The 15092-nt window shown below is 52.3% G+C and overlaps 1 protein-coding gene across 1 annotated transcript in view; it reads right to left on the bottom strand.

The window, feature by feature from the left end:
- Positions 1–1268: 1268 nt before the first annotated feature.
- Positions 1269–15092, bottom strand: part of DIAPH1 (diaphanous related formin 1) — a 105181-nt gene continuing 91357 nt past the window's right edge. The window contains exon 27 of the mRNA XM_054985512.1: positions 1269–5138. Within this exon, the coding sequence (XP_054841487.1) occupies positions 4966–5138 (173 nt within the window). The 3' untranslated portion in view covers positions 1269–4965. The remainder of the gene's footprint in view (positions 5139–15092) is intronic.

The following is a 15092-nucleotide window of genomic DNA, read 5'->3' as shown; positions in this document are numbered from 1 at the left end:
CTCCGCTGGGCTGTTACACACATCCTGCAAGGCTTTTGAACACGCACAGTGGGGTGGGGGGTGAGGAGAAAGGCATTTCAAATCCTTGGGGTTTTTTGCCTTTGGGACTTTGGTAACCCTTTTTATACAAGTTTAAAGCAGTCCTTGCATGCACAGAGGAATCTAGCCAAATCTATGATCTGATTTACAGGACAGTTTGGTGTAGTGGTTAAGAGTGCGGGACTCTAATCTGGAGAACCGGGTTTGATTCCCCACTCCTGCGCTTGAAGCCAGTTGAGTGACCTTGGGTCAGTCACAGCTCTTCCAGAGCTCTCTCAGCCCCACCCACCTTGCGGGGTGTTTTGTTGTGGGGATAATAATGGCATACTTTGTAAACCGCTCTGAGTGGGTGGCAAGTCACCATGAAGGGTGGTATACAAATTGAATGCTGTTGTTGTTGTTATGTACTGTGAATATCTGCCCCAATATTATAAAAACAGGCAGGACAGGTGGGGCGCTGCCATGTTAAATAATAACAGATATGCTGGAAGCAAATAAAAATTTTATTAACATTTTAGAACAAAATAATTAGCTATCATAAGTTCCCCCAAACACCCAATACACTATGAGTCGTTTCATGAAATATAACTTAACAAAATTACATTTAAAAGTTGCAGAAATCCCAGTGTCACAACTTTGCTCGGGAAAAGGGGAACTAATGCACTACAAACTATAATTTTCTGATGAAATATAACAAAATTACAAGGAAAAATAAAAGATGCAAAGATCCCGGGCAGCAGGCACACCTTTGGCGTGGGGGAAGGGCAAGGTGTAACAGGAGCGCGGAGCCCCTCCAGGTAGGACGCTCGGGCCAGATCCCACGGGCTGATGCAGCACTTCCCACAGCACATCGCCCAGCCCCCAGCAGAGCGGCCAGATTGGCAGTCCGTGGCAGACAAGGACCCCCCAGCCCATGTCAGGAAGCCTCCTATTGCTTTGCTCTCCCTGAGCACCCCCCCCCCCCGGCTTCGGCCATCCCTGTGGCTGCATATGGAACAACAGGGAACCCAAGAAGCAGAACCGCCTCTGACTCCACCCAAATTAGAGGAGGAGGATCGAACCTTCAGTGCAGGCATCAGGCTGAACTACTTGATGGTGTCTACATGGAATAAGAGCCTGGAGGGCCACAGTTGGCACCCCGCACTCTCATCTCTTGGGTTCTCTATCGTCAGTGGAGGGAAACAACGCGAGGCAATTGAAAGAGGGAAAGGGAGGCCTGCCTTAAGACCTCTTAGCCACTCCCTACTAGTCGTGTGTGGCAACAGCAGCAACCGGGCAGCGGTAAGGCTTGCAGGAAGCAAAGCCCCAGACCCCCCGCCAACTCGTGCTGCAGCAGCACAAGCAGCGATCTCAGCGGAGGAGGAGGTGCCAGCCCAGGCCAGCCTGCACAAGCCGGCCACCCGTCTCCATGAAGAGGTGTTCTCAGAATGAGCTAGGCCACGAACACACGCCTCCCCTTTCCCACTAGCATATGCAGGAAGGGCCCCCCCCCATACCAAGACCAACCTTCTGTTTGGCCCAGAGCAGCAGCATCAAGTATCCGGCAAACCAGGATAAGCAGAAAATGTGACATTATGGGAAAAGCTAGCCAAATATTGTTCCTATGGATTGAAATCAAAGTTGCAAGGGCACCAAACTGCCCCCAAATACAGTAAAAGAATTCAGTGCCCGAGAAGAAAGCAAAGGCTTCGTGTAGGGACATGGCTGGTGATGGCAAGCCTCCCTGAACCAGGCGGGTGGGGGCCAAGGGCAGCCCCCCCCCAAAACAGCATTTCTCTTTTCTCCAGGGACGTGAATAGGCCTTTGGATGAAAAGCAACTTACTACTATCCCAGCCCCGAATCCTTCAACTTGGCAACAAAGCTTGGCCCTTGAGGCTCCAGGGGGTAGCTATGCCAGACCGCGGGGGAGGAAGGGTCCTCCCCAAAATATGCCACATATAATGAGGTGAAGAATGAGTAACAAATGGGTGACCATTGGGGCCAGCTGAGGGTGCCCGACTCTGGGCCTTCGCTTCTCTTCCAGCACAACCATTGAATGCATTGCTTTGTGGCACCGATGGGCTTGCCAGGGCTGACCCTTTGGCTCCCCCTTCCCCCGCCTCCTCTCCTAGGAGTTGAAGAGCTTTGGAAGGTGCTATTTCCCATTTTCAAACAACCTTACTAGCTTCTCCCACATTAAGCAGAAAGATGGCATGATGTGAGTTCTGTTCTTGAGCAGCACAAGTTATGGCAACATTGGAATACAAAAAGAGTGGCATGCTTTAGGCACAGGCCTGGGAAGGAAGTGTGGCCTGCCCTTGACCTGCTCTTTCACAGATGCCTGCCTGGGATGTGTTGAGGAAAGGAAGGTGCCACATCCTCTTGGAATGTGTCTCTGCAAATCCCCCCCCCCCCCGCCGCCCAGTGTTGGCGCTGTAACGTCAGAGAAAAGGCCCGTGGCCACACTTCCCCAGGTTCCTGCAGTGGCACTGCTAGAAAGTCTAGGCAGGATCCAAGGAGTGACTACTTGAGGCAGGCCTCAAGTTCTGGATTAGACTTTTCTTCCTCGAATAGAAGCACCTCAGCCCCTCTTCCCCAAAACTCACTGCAGACACAGCCCATGGGGAGCTGCTGTTCAATTCTGAATCCCCCTTGAGCTTGCCAACCTAGTTGCAGTGCGTGCACGCGCCCTTGCCCCCTGGGCTTTGGCCTTCCCACTTGGAAGAACAAGGGAGGGGGTGCCTGCTCTGCCTTGCCCCACCTGACCCATCCTGTGCCAAGACACTTGAGGCTTTGATACATGTACGATATGTTATGGTGACTATCCAAAACTGGGTGAATATCCACTTTCACAATCATGTGCTGGTATCACCCAACCCCCCCACCCCCAGAAAATCTCTGAAAAATCCAGAGAAAAACTGGTTAATATTGACAGACATACACAAAATTCACCTGGGATTGTCACAGCATGAGCAGGTGAATGTTCATTTCTGCCACATTTCAAATATTTTAACACGCGCATGTGCATACATGTGCGCATGCATGCGCACACACACACAAATATATATTAATTCCGACAAATGGTGCTAGACCTCAACATTCTTACATTCATCCAAGTGGCCAAGGAATGAAAAAGGCTGCAGCCAGGTTTGTGCGCACCGCCCATTTTTTTTAACCCTTTCGCCCTACAATCAAGTCCTTGGACAAAGAAGTAGTTTCCAGTAAAGTCAGGGGAGCACCTAAGAGAGAGGGGAGCTGGCCCTTCTCAGACCCTTCCTCTGGAGGGTGCGGATGCCAGCCTGACCCTCGAGACAAGCCTCAGGCTGAGCTAAGAGCACATTACAAGCCGCACCGTCCTGCCAGACCCCAAGGCCAGGACTCTGCCAGGCACCTGACGGGGAGGCCCCAGGTTCCGTGTGACCTGCACCATGTTTCTGCCCACAGGAATGTAGTTACATGTCGAGAAATGCCGCAAGGGAGCTTCCCCTCCCCATGGGAGAAACTCTGCTGTGGGGCAGGAACAGGCCAGCGTCCCCCACGATCCTGGACGGGAGGGATATCGGAAGGCGCAACCTAGTGCAAGGGGAGAATCTCAGGATCATGCATATATTCCAGGTTGGTTTTTTTTTTCATTTCACATTTACAACATTTCCTTTTAAAAACAAAATCCCATAGAAAAATAGATTCATCTGCAAAGTGACCTCTTGGTTTGGGAGGCTCCACCTCTCCGTTGCCATTGCCTGGAGGTTTGGAGACGATGGTCCGTATGGCACAAGGCAGCCGCAGCAAGTTGGCCCGACGGATCCAGAGGCAGACGCGGCAGCTTCCAAACCTCCTGTTGCAACGACACGTGCGAGTTTGCCATAAAATATGTGATTGTTTTTCCAGTGGTGAGTTCTGGGCAAACGGCACAGGGTGAAGCACAAACCCCAGATTTATTCTTTTGGGACTGCAGACAGCATTTCCCTTGGGGAGGGAAAGACACCCTCCCAGTGAAGCCAAGCAGTACAGAAGCACACATTTGGTTCCTCTTGGCTCGAGAGCGTGCAGAGGTAGGCACAGCCCCTGCCCCCCCACACAGCATGTTGGCAGTCAGCCTTTTCTTCTGTATGGGTCACCGCTGACATGACATCACTTGCACAGTGGCAGAAAGAGCTCAAGTCAAAAGGCAAACATAGCAGCACAGCAGAGCAGCAAAACCATCTCAATGCAAAGAGCAGGGAGGAGCATCCCAGTGCAACGCTCAGGCAGAGCCCCGCAACCACAGTGATCCAGGAGACAGCGAGGCAAGGTGGATGCTGCAAGCACAGGAGCTGGGGGAGCAGAACTCCCGCTCGGCTCCCTCACAAGGCTTCCTCTTATGGAACAGAGCTTGGGGGAAGGGAGACTCAGGGCTCCAACTCAGCTGGAGGGGAGTCTCTTGAGAAGAGGCCCTTGGGTCAGGCAGCTCAAGCTAAGAGTGGCAGAGAGAGACAGAGAGAGAGAAGAATTCTGCTTAAGGCAGTTTGTTGCATTTCTCCTTTGGCCACTTGCATTTGCACAGAGATATATGTAGACCAGGCTGGGTTCTGGCCTTCATTCAGCCTCCCCACCGGGGCTCTCTTTCCTTTCTCAAGATCACTCCCTCCCCCAAGCCTGCAGGGGAGGGGGCTCACATAGCAGTATCTCTCAGCGTAGCTCTAAGCACTGTGCGTGCAGAAGGGTGGTGGGCTCTGATTCTGAGAAAGGTGGAGGGCAGGTAGGAGATCTGAGACAAGATGCAGAGAAGAACTACAGGCTGAAAGATGGTGCAAAACAGCTGAGGGGAGGGGGAGTGGAAAAGATCAGAGGAGGTGTCTCCCCCTCCCCCCACCCACGCAAAGTCAAGGTTGCAGAAGTGTCGCCGCACTGCTTCGATTCCTTTGTAAAACGTGCCTCCGGCTTTAGTCTGAGCCTGCAGCGCGGCTCTAGTTCTGACGGCTGCTGGCCTCCTTGGCGATCTCGTCAGGTGCGTCTGCATCGGTGGCATCTCCATCTCCATCCTTTTTCAGCAGCTTGCTGGCCCTTGACCCGAGAGCATCTTCCTTGGTCAGCTCCGAGGCTAGCAGTGAAGTGACAGCGCAGCCAACTTTTCTGTTCGCTAGGGGGAGGGAAGTAAAAGAACAGAGGTGAGGCACGGGAGAAGCCCTCGCGGCAGGAGTTTCTACACCCCCCCCCCATAGAAGACAATGGGCTGAGCGCAGCTGGCTCCTGGTAGCCAGTGCATTAGCCTGCCTTGGGCCAAGAGCCCTGAGAGTCCCTAACTGGCGGCAGGAGGCACGACCCGGCCGCCGGACTGGCAGGAGGCACAGGCTACACACGGAGACACGGTAAAAGCTCTGATCTTGGTGGGGATGAAACACAGCAGCAAGACAGAACAGATTTCTCTTAGATGAGTTTGTCAATACCCGGTTGCCTTTGGGCAAAACAGTAATACTCGGGGTCTTAGTAGAAAGGCCGTCTTAGCCTTGTGAATGGACCCGCAAGCAACGCAAGCCCTGGGCCAGGAAAAGTTCCAGCCACATTCCTGATCTCGCGCTGACTGTATACGGCACTCCCTGCCACAAGGTAAGCAGAGAGAAGAAAAGTGATCAAAAGTTTCAGAGGGAATGGTTTGATTAGGATCCTTCAAAGTGGATCCCTCATGAGGAGGTAGTAGGACTTGCCAGAATTCCTGGGGAGCAGCCCTAATGGGTCAAGTGGATCCTTTCCTCTGCCCGAAGCACAGAACGGCTTCTGGCGAGGCGGCCATCTGACACGTCTTCCGGCGCTCTCAGACACGTCTTCTGAGTGGGGCACTGCTGGGAGGCCCCCGACAGCAGTGGCAGGACCACCAGGCGCCGCTCAGCTCAGCTCGACCTCTGAGCTACTTCAGCATCCCAGTCTGCCCTGAACTGTGCGCCTACAATTTCTCCACTCTCTCAGTCCACTCCACTGGGATTCAGATCAATAATCAAAGCTGAAACACAGGCTGGAGAAAAGACAGAGGTTTAAAGAGCACAAGGGGTTTGAGAAAGCAGCTGCTTCTACGGTGCGCACGCACAGATTTCTTTCACCACACTGTGGCTTTGGATCAAATGGGCTTTGCAAAAGCAAAGTAAGGCAAAGAGCTCACATCACAAGCAGCGGGTCCCTCTTTCTAACCACCTCCCACACTCTGAACAAAATCTCTGTCTCCGGCCTTGACGTAGCAGAAGCGCAAACAGTTCTTGCCTCTGCGTAACACCTGAACCCTCAGGGTTCCCCGCAGCAATACCAGGGCTGGAACAGCCTGCGCATGCACAGTGTGGTTGTGTGCCATGCACAGAATGGACCAACTCAGCAAAGTTTGGAGGCACAGCCCAACCCAGGGCAGCCCTTTTCCCAGTTTTTCAACGGCATTAGTCTAGTTTGGGAACAAAGAGGATGCCTTCCCCCCTTTTTTAAAAAAGAATAAATTATATTTAAGAAAGTGAAAATTACAATAGAAATGGTACATAGAACCTTATACAGAATAGAGAATGCCTTCCCTTGAAGCCACAGCATGGCCTATCAACCAATGCAGTTCTCAGATGCTGTAACCTCAAAGGAGGACCACAAGGCACGCTCAGGGAGCTGGTGACGTGCCCCCGTTCCTCGCTCGCCCAAGAGCAGAGATTCTGCATACAAATCAGGACCCACAACTGTTTTTCCCCACCTGCATTTCCAATCCAGGAAACTGCTTTTTCCCACCTGCCCTCGCCTGCTTCCTTTACAGCTCACCTGACAGACAGATTGGCCAGCAAATTATACAGAGGGTCAACAGTCCTTGACCCTCCCCTCAAACAGGCTGACACCTGTCTTAAAGCAACACACGTTCCTTTGTTAATGTCTATTTCTCCACCATCCCTACCCCCTTTTATATCTTGGAACTTGCATTAGGTAGCCTGGACAGTTAGTTCCCAGCCAACCAGAATGGCTGACAAACAGCAAGAATGGGCTCCCCTGAGCTGAATGGCTGGAAGTATATCTGACCAGAACACTCTGAGTGTTTCCACGTGGGCTCACCACCACTGGTGAGCTCACCACCACACTTCTCAATCAGACTGCATGGTCAGGAAGAAAAGAACAGACCCAACCCGCACTTCCTGGCTTTGTAAATTGGCAAAAAGGACAACAGAGTTTTAGGGAATGTCCCACCAGATTGTTCCATGCCTGTACACACTTTTCAGGCACAAGAACGCAACCGATGGCGCCTTCTGGTTACAGCGAAAAGGTATGGGCATCCAACTCACGGGCCCAATGCTCGGGCAGGAGCGTTTGTGAAGCTGTGAAGGCCACTCGTGTTGCCTGACGTGATCCTGATCACGACAGCTCACGTGGGTTTAAGGCTCAGCTTCAAAACACAGGGTAGGAGGGCAGTAGCCACACGAGTCGCATGTGGCCTGTCACAAACTCCTGCGACAGCAGGAGGCAACAGTCATGGGCACACAAAAAAGGACAGTCCACAATGACAGCCGTATTGTCTACATAGACAGCCATGTTGCACACCATGCACAAACATGTCCACTAAAACTGTACACACAGAGACCAGAGGGCATGCAGCGTACCCACAGTTTTATGCTATGATGTTGCACCATATGTGCATGCAGTGCATAGAAAACCTGCTCACACAAGGAACTGTAGAGAAAGCATTTGTGCTTGTGGAGATGAGTTCAGAAGGACAGGAGAACAAAGGACCTACTGGGGCCGCTGGCCTGGGAAGCTGGCAGTCCCTGGAGAGTTCACCGAGCAGAAATGGGCACATTTACACTGCCCCTGGCAGAAAACTGTTTATTCACAACAGAAACACACACTCCACCAATGCGTATCAGGCACAATTGCAAGTCTAACTGTGAAAAACCCTCTGTCACACCCCAGCACCTGCCTCTCGGGCTCTCCCAGGCATGTCTCTCCCTCTGCATGGCCTCTTGCACGGGGGACACACACAGGTCTGCTCTTCAACGGCTACCTCCTGAAGCTGCACCTCACCTGCCTTCCAAAGCCCTGGCCAGACAAGCGCATGGATGCACGAAGCTGCTTTATGCTGAATCAGACCACCAAGCCATCCAGGTCAGTGTTGTCCGCTCAGACCGGCAGCAGCTCTCCTGGGGCTCAGGCAGAGGAACGCCTTCCACATCGCCTGCTGCCTGATCCTTCTTGCGGGAGGTGCTGGGGATCGGCCCTTCCGCATGCAGAGCAGAGGCCCTTCCACCGAGCTGCAGCTCTGCTCTTTGCACCGCTCCCGAGCACACTGGCTCGCTCCCTGGAGATCTCGGGGGCAAGGCTTCCCCCTCGTCTCACGATGCTGCCAACCTCACCCCTTGCGGGGCTCCTCCTTCCAGCCTCCCCTTGTTTGCAGACTCTGTTCCAGGCCTTGGCCTAGGGAAGTAGGTCGGGACCCCGAAGTGGCCTGCAGCTGCCTGGCAGGAAGGTCCCAAGGGCAGGAGAGGGGGCTCTCGGGCAGACTTGGGCTTGCCTCTGAGTAAGGTCCAAAAGGACCAGGAAGCACAGCCAGCTGCTCAGCGATGCCTGGGCTGAAGAACAATTCCCCACGTTTGTTGCATTTTATGTGGGGCTGGAGGGGAGCAGTGTACAAAATGCAAGTGAGAAGTATCAGTTCAGAAGTGGGCCCTGCTTCATGAAGTGTGAGAACTATGACTAAACACCGTAGCACGCATGACGGGGGGCTCCGTGCCCCTCGCTTCCCCCCCCTTACCATTGATGACTACGATTATGAAAGGAAAAGCTTCTGGAGGCTCCAATCAGAAGCGGAGGAAGGGCAAACACAGAGAAGGCGAGGAACATTTTCCCACTGCCAGGCGGCGTTCCTTTCGAAATCAGCTTGAAGTGGCTGATTGGGAGAAGGAAAACAGCCCGCGGGAGAAGGGCTTGTCCAGGGCTTTCTTTCTGGGGAAAGAGGTGGTGGAACTCAGTGGGTGGCCCTCGGAGAAAATGGTCACATGGCTGGTGGCCCCGCCCCCTGATCTCCAGACAGAGGGGAGTTGAGATTGCCCTCCGCGCCGCTTGGCAATCTCAACTCCCCTCTGTCTGGAGATCAGGGGGCGGGGCCACCAGCCATGTGACCATTTTCAAGAGGTTCCGGAACTCCGTTCCCCGGCGTTCCCCCTGAAAAAAAGCCCTGGGCTTGTCAATCCCTCACCCCTGTCCTTCGCCTGCTCCTGACTGCAGCCTCCAGAGAATGTGGTTTTCCTCATAAGTATTTGGAGTTAAAAGGGCTCCGCACAGCGAGTGGCACCTTGCAGAGCCATTCTGGAGGCAGGGGGGGCTTTCCTCTGCTAGAAGAAGCTTTCCACACTCAAGAGCAAGTTGCTGCTTGTGGAACGGATTTGCAAGATCCCATCCAAGGTTTAGCGTGGATCTCACCGTTCATCTTAGAAAAGAGTCCAGTAGCACCTTTAAGACTAACCAACTTTATTGTAGTGTTCATCTACTGTACCCTTCGTCTTCTTTACTCTCAGCTCCGCTGCCTTACCTACTCCTAAAGCTGCACACTGTCTAAACAATAACCTTGGCCTGTCGCAACCTCACTCTGTTCCTGAAAAGCAGTCTTTCCAGAGGAACTTTATGGCAGCGAGACTGCAGAGCTCCGAGCAAAGGGAGACGGGGTGGCAAATAAGCCATTCCAAGCAAATGCAAGTGCCAGCTGAACAGCCTGCCTGAGTGACTGATCGCTGTGGCCCCAGAGACAGAAATGCTGCACGTGCCAGCCGGGAGGGATGGGAAAGAGGAGAGAGACAGGGAGAGGGCAGCCTCCAGAGTCCAAGGAGGACTGACCCAAGCCACCACAGAGGCTGGAAATGAACCCGGACCACACCTGAAAGGAGAGGGTGGAAGGAGGGGCCAGAAGAAGAGGCCCTTAAAGGTTCCGGGTAGCCAAACCCCAAACACAAAAGCCATGGGATATCTTCTGTTAGGGCCAACCAAAATGTTCACCTAAGGAGTGCCTCATTGGCCCTCAGCTCCCAGACTCTAAAGGGCCATCTCAGTAGCTGCTGGCCTGGAGGCTGACACAGCCGTACCCATCTTTCTTTCACACGGCCAACGGCGCAAACTGGTCCCAGCCCCACCCAGTGCGCCAGGAAGCCCCCAGGGCATCCCACCCAGGAAAGATGCAGACAGAGGCCATCACACACCACGGCATGAAACATCCATCACCTCTCCTGGGCTTAAAAAAACCTGAAGAGTTCTGGAAACCCTGGAAGCCTGGCCATGCTTTCACATTTTGGTTGGCCTTAGTGAAAGACAGACGTCTCCCCCCCCCCCCGCCCAAATGCATTCAAAGGTACTCAAGCAGAAGGCCCCCAGCCCGGGGCAGTGAGGAACCCTGACCTGGAGGCTGCCTCCGGCGGTCTCTCCTCTTCCCATCCTCCCTGCCTGCAGCACACAAGGGGGAGATTTGGGGGGGGGGTGAGGAACATGAACATGCCCACAGATTACCCGCTCAGATGTGTCCTTCTCCACCTCGCAAAGGGACAGCAGAGAGCTAGCTGCAAGGAAATGAAAGCGGTGCCCGTCAGGTTGCTTGCTGAGAATGCCTGGAAGAAGTGAGTGCCTCTGAGCAAGAGAGATCAGGAAGCGTTTTTGCACACCATAGCAGCGACAGCCACCTGTGTAAACCGGGCCTTTGACCCTTTGGCTACAGCGAAGGAGAAGGCCAGGGGGCACCTCTTCAGCTCTGGCTTTTGCAGTCAGCTGTCCACACATGGAAGTGAGAGGACAAAGAAACTCCAGCATCCCCCAATACAGCCGCGGGGATGATGATCAAAGCATGCACAGAAAGGGGGGGCTCGGTTGTCCCCCCCCCCGGATGAAAGGCAGCAGTAGTGACAGGAAACCAAAAGAACCAGTTCATGTCCAGGCCTCCCACCCTCCGTTCTCACCAAAGAGGTCTCTCTGTGGCTGGGCAGGCACTGCAGGTGTGACAGCCCTAGGGGAAGGCAGGGAATCCACGTACACCAAAGGATCCCTCCTTCATATTATACCTTGTGTTAATCTCCTTTTTTGTTAATGTCCTCCTCCTCTCTTTTGAATCAGCCGTAAAAAAAAATGTATACAGAACTTTAAAAAAAAATGAATTCAATACCCCAACACGTTACGATTTCTGTGTCTCAAAAAATGGAAGAGAAGAACTCCTTTAACTATTGCAAAATGCAGCACTCCTGGAAAAAAGCCGGCCCTTCCGTTTTTAGAAAGCCTTGGACATCAATTGTGTGGGATTCTGATTAAAACGAAGTTCTTGCTATGCTTTGAGGGTTCACCAGGACGAGGGAAGACAGCTCAAAATGCGGCAGCGCCAGGCCCCTGCTGTCCCACGGATGCCTGGCGCTTACACAAAAGGTACCTTGCTAGCCACACAGGCAGCATTACCCCCAAGCAAAACAGGTGTGAATACTGGGTCTAACCCCAACACTACACTAAGGCGTAACATGAACCAAGAGTTGGAACCAACTCGTTTTTCATGTGGGTAAAAAAGGAAGGCGAGATCCCCTTTCACCTCCAAAAAGGGCGACGCTTGGGCATCGTAAGACCTGCAGACCCCAAAGTCAAGTGAGGTGAGGTCTGTAGTAAGGAGGAGAAGTGGGCAAGACTGATTGAAAAAACTGCTAAATTTAGTCCCAAGGGACAGAAGGCAACCCGAAACGACGATGGCCCTGTCAAACATTACATCCCATTCGCACCAGGATCCTGCTAACTACACACAGGAAAATTCCCCTGAAACGCCAAGGTGCCACGTTGCCTCAACAGGATACAGTGTGCGGATTCTGCATATGCGTACAGCTTTGGTATGTACCAACTGACCTCTGGATTTTTCAGGATCTTATTCATGAGTACCAAAGCAAAACACGCATGAAAAATATGTGCACTGCCCTGTTCAGAAAACATACGGTGGCTGTGCACATTGGGAGGACCACAGGTAGCACATGCTCTCAATTTGCACAGCTGCTAGGCTCCTGATGTGCACAAATGCCATGTCTAAAAATGAGCAATGAGGATGCAATAGCTGGCAAGGCAGGCTGGAACTTGTTTATGGCTGGAGAGCATCCAGTGAGCCTCCCTATACATGCTGGGGCAAAGGACTGCTCAGAGGAGCGAAGGGGGCAGAAAAACGGAGAGGGAACCCATTCCTTTCACCATTACCGTCTCCTGCTCAAAATAATCCCCAATAACTATGTAACTATGCCCCAGATAAGCAAGACAGCATGCTTTTGTTATGTGGGTGTTGATTTTCTGAATTCTTTAAAAATAGTCTGTTTCTGGATAATGCCGGCTGTATGGAGAAGAAACGGCTTCTAAATTCAGATAATAAAGATGTTCTGTGTTGACAGCTTCTAATTTTAGCTCTTATTTTTTTCCCCCTTTTCTCAATTGGCAACAACTAAAATTTGCTCCAGTATGGCAGACTGCAGCTGCTTACTGCTCCGCTTGCTCTCATTGTAATTGCCGCTTGAATAGAATGGATTTGTAACTTTAAAATTTCAAAGACACACTAAACAGGACAATCTTATGTACCCATTTATACATAATGTACTAATTTATACATAAACACATTTTATGTTCTTCAGTAGTAAATGAGCTTAGCTCTAGTAACAAAATAAGCACAGCACATACTTCAATTTTTCTTAAAATTTCTGTAATTTTCAAGCACACACATGCACACACACACACACACACAACTTGCTTCAAAGGCTCAAGAAATAATGGCTCTCTGTCCCTATGGCAGGGACTGTAGCCCCCGGTTTGTGCGGACTACCTACAAAGAGCCCAGCCAGAGCACAGGGTAGAGTTATCGGAGCACCCCGGGTTCCATGTGTCCAAGAGCAGATGGCTTGAATGATGCGAAAACAGCACAAGGGGTGACAAGATGCGTGATCGAAGGCACCCGGCCACGTGAGTCACCAGGCTGAAGACATGACGACAGGCAAGGGGACAGACACAAGGGCATCGTCTGTTCTCCTCCTGCAGCCTCATGCCTTTCTTAATGGACTGGCAGGAACAATCCCCCTGCTGACTTGCCCCACAAAAGCCCTCAAAGCTATTCATCGGCACCCAAGAGGCCTGTCTGCTTTTTAATTCCTTTATAGCCTAACAAGGAGATGCCAGCACTCCGAATGAATAGAGACAGCTGCTCTCGGGCAAAGGGGGAGTCAAAGATCAGTGCTGACGGGGTTTAGACACAGTCTGCTGCAGCAATGGTGGTGACACCCCCTCCCCGCACATAGATCATTAAAAGGAGGGGCTGTCAAGTGTTTGGGAGGGGGGGGTGTACATACCATGCTCTGAAAAAAATAAACACACTCTTTAGATCGGTAGCACCTTTAAGACTAACCAATTTTATTGTAGCATGCTCGGCGGTCGCATATGTTATGCGACCCCCGAGCATGCTACAATAAAATTGGTTAGTCTTAAAGGTGCTACTGGACTCTTTTTGATTTTGCTACTACAGACTAACACGGCTAACTCCTCTGACTCTTTAGATCGCTCATCCATGTGAGCCTGCTACAGCGCACATTCACTCTGGCTTTCAGCTCACAGGAAACTGGAAGTCCAGGAGGCTTATGGGAAGCTGAAGGCTAAACCCAAGCCAGTCCTGCAGGGTGTATGCAGGGTGCATACAAAGCTACCTTATTCTGAGCGCATCTGGCCCAGACAGGCCTACTCTGGCCGGCTGCAGCTATCTAAGGAGTCCTGCCGTTGTTCCTTTAAAAAGGCACAGAATCTGCATGCAAAAGATGTGCTCTGCAACTGGCAATGGCCAGGTATGAAGATGTAGCCGCCCCTCAAACGGGGCCTGCGCAGAAGAGACTTGGCTTGGAGTTCAAGGGGAGCCTGGAGCACAGAGCTTGTCACAGCCCGACTCCCTGAAGGCTCAGCCTTACAATGACTTCCTTCACAAGGACACCTATGGCACTACCGGCCAGAACACCGGCCTGGGCTTGTAGCCTCTCACCCCGGGGGCAAAAGGCACAGCTTCCCCTCAGCCCAGCACACATTCACTCGTCCGTGCCTCGGTCCCCTTTCTCCCATGCAAGGTTGGACACAAGCAAAAGGGAGTGAGCCGAGGAAATGGAGGGGAAAGTCAGTGAAAGCCTCTATTGCTAGTCCTGTGAGGTGGCACAAGGAAGAGACTCAGGTCTTGGTTCACCTGGGAGCCACCCAGTGGCTCAATTCAGACATCACAACAAACTCTGGCTTGCACCAACGATGCAAACCCAAACCAGGGCTCAAGTCCCCAACACGCAAGAGCAGCTGTGTTGCGGTAGAGGCCTTCCTCCTCCTTTCCCACAACGCTTGCTGGCTAGTGACTTCTGCGACTCGAATGACATCCGTGGGGGAGGCAGGACTTTGCCACAGCACTGCCACATGGCCCTCTGGGCAGGAGCCCATGCTCGACTCTTCTGGTGAAATAGGGACAGAGAAAATGTGCAGTGTGGGGGACGCTGGGGCAGGGAAGGTGGGAGGAGACAGGGGAGCACTCGCTGCTTGGTCTGGTCCGTGTACGGTCCGTGCAAAGGGATGCGCAAATGAAGCTCAACAGAACCTTTTCGCAGGGTAGGTCAGTTCAGCTTTGAGATTCCAGCAGTTTCAGTCTATTTTGTTTTGTAGGACTCAGCAGATTATCACGGGGGATGCCAAGTCACCTGCCAGAGATTGTTCCGCGTTGTGTTGCAAGGATCAGTCATTCTAAGAACGGTCGTCGGTTCCGAACCAACATTTAGAAGCACCAGCCAAGAGGAGGAGGATGCAGACACGGAACCTGTATCTAGGCAACACAGAGGTGATGGGAGGGACTGATCGACCACTGGTGGAGATGTCACGGTTACCCTTTTCTCATCTGGTGGAGCTTTCGGGCATTCCTGACCCCAAACTTGCTTTTAGAAAGGCGGTTGGGAGGCACTGCTGGCACTGTGTTTTGCCACTTGGTGTCCAAGCTCTCCAGAATGAACAGACCTGGCTACAGTGAGCCATGCTTCTGCAACTTCAAGGCCAGCTATGGTAACACACACTTCACGTGTTCTGCACCAATTATACTCGT

This window comes from Eublepharis macularius, chromosome 7 (genome assembly GCF_028583425.1).
Source record: "Eublepharis macularius isolate TG4126 chromosome 7, MPM_Emac_v1.0, whole genome shotgun sequence".
Classification (NCBI taxonomy): domain Eukaryota; kingdom Metazoa; phylum Chordata; class Lepidosauria; order Squamata; family Eublepharidae; genus Eublepharis; species Eublepharis macularius.
The sequence above is the reverse complement of the archived record's forward strand: the minus strand, read 5'-3'. Positions and strand labels throughout refer to the sequence as shown.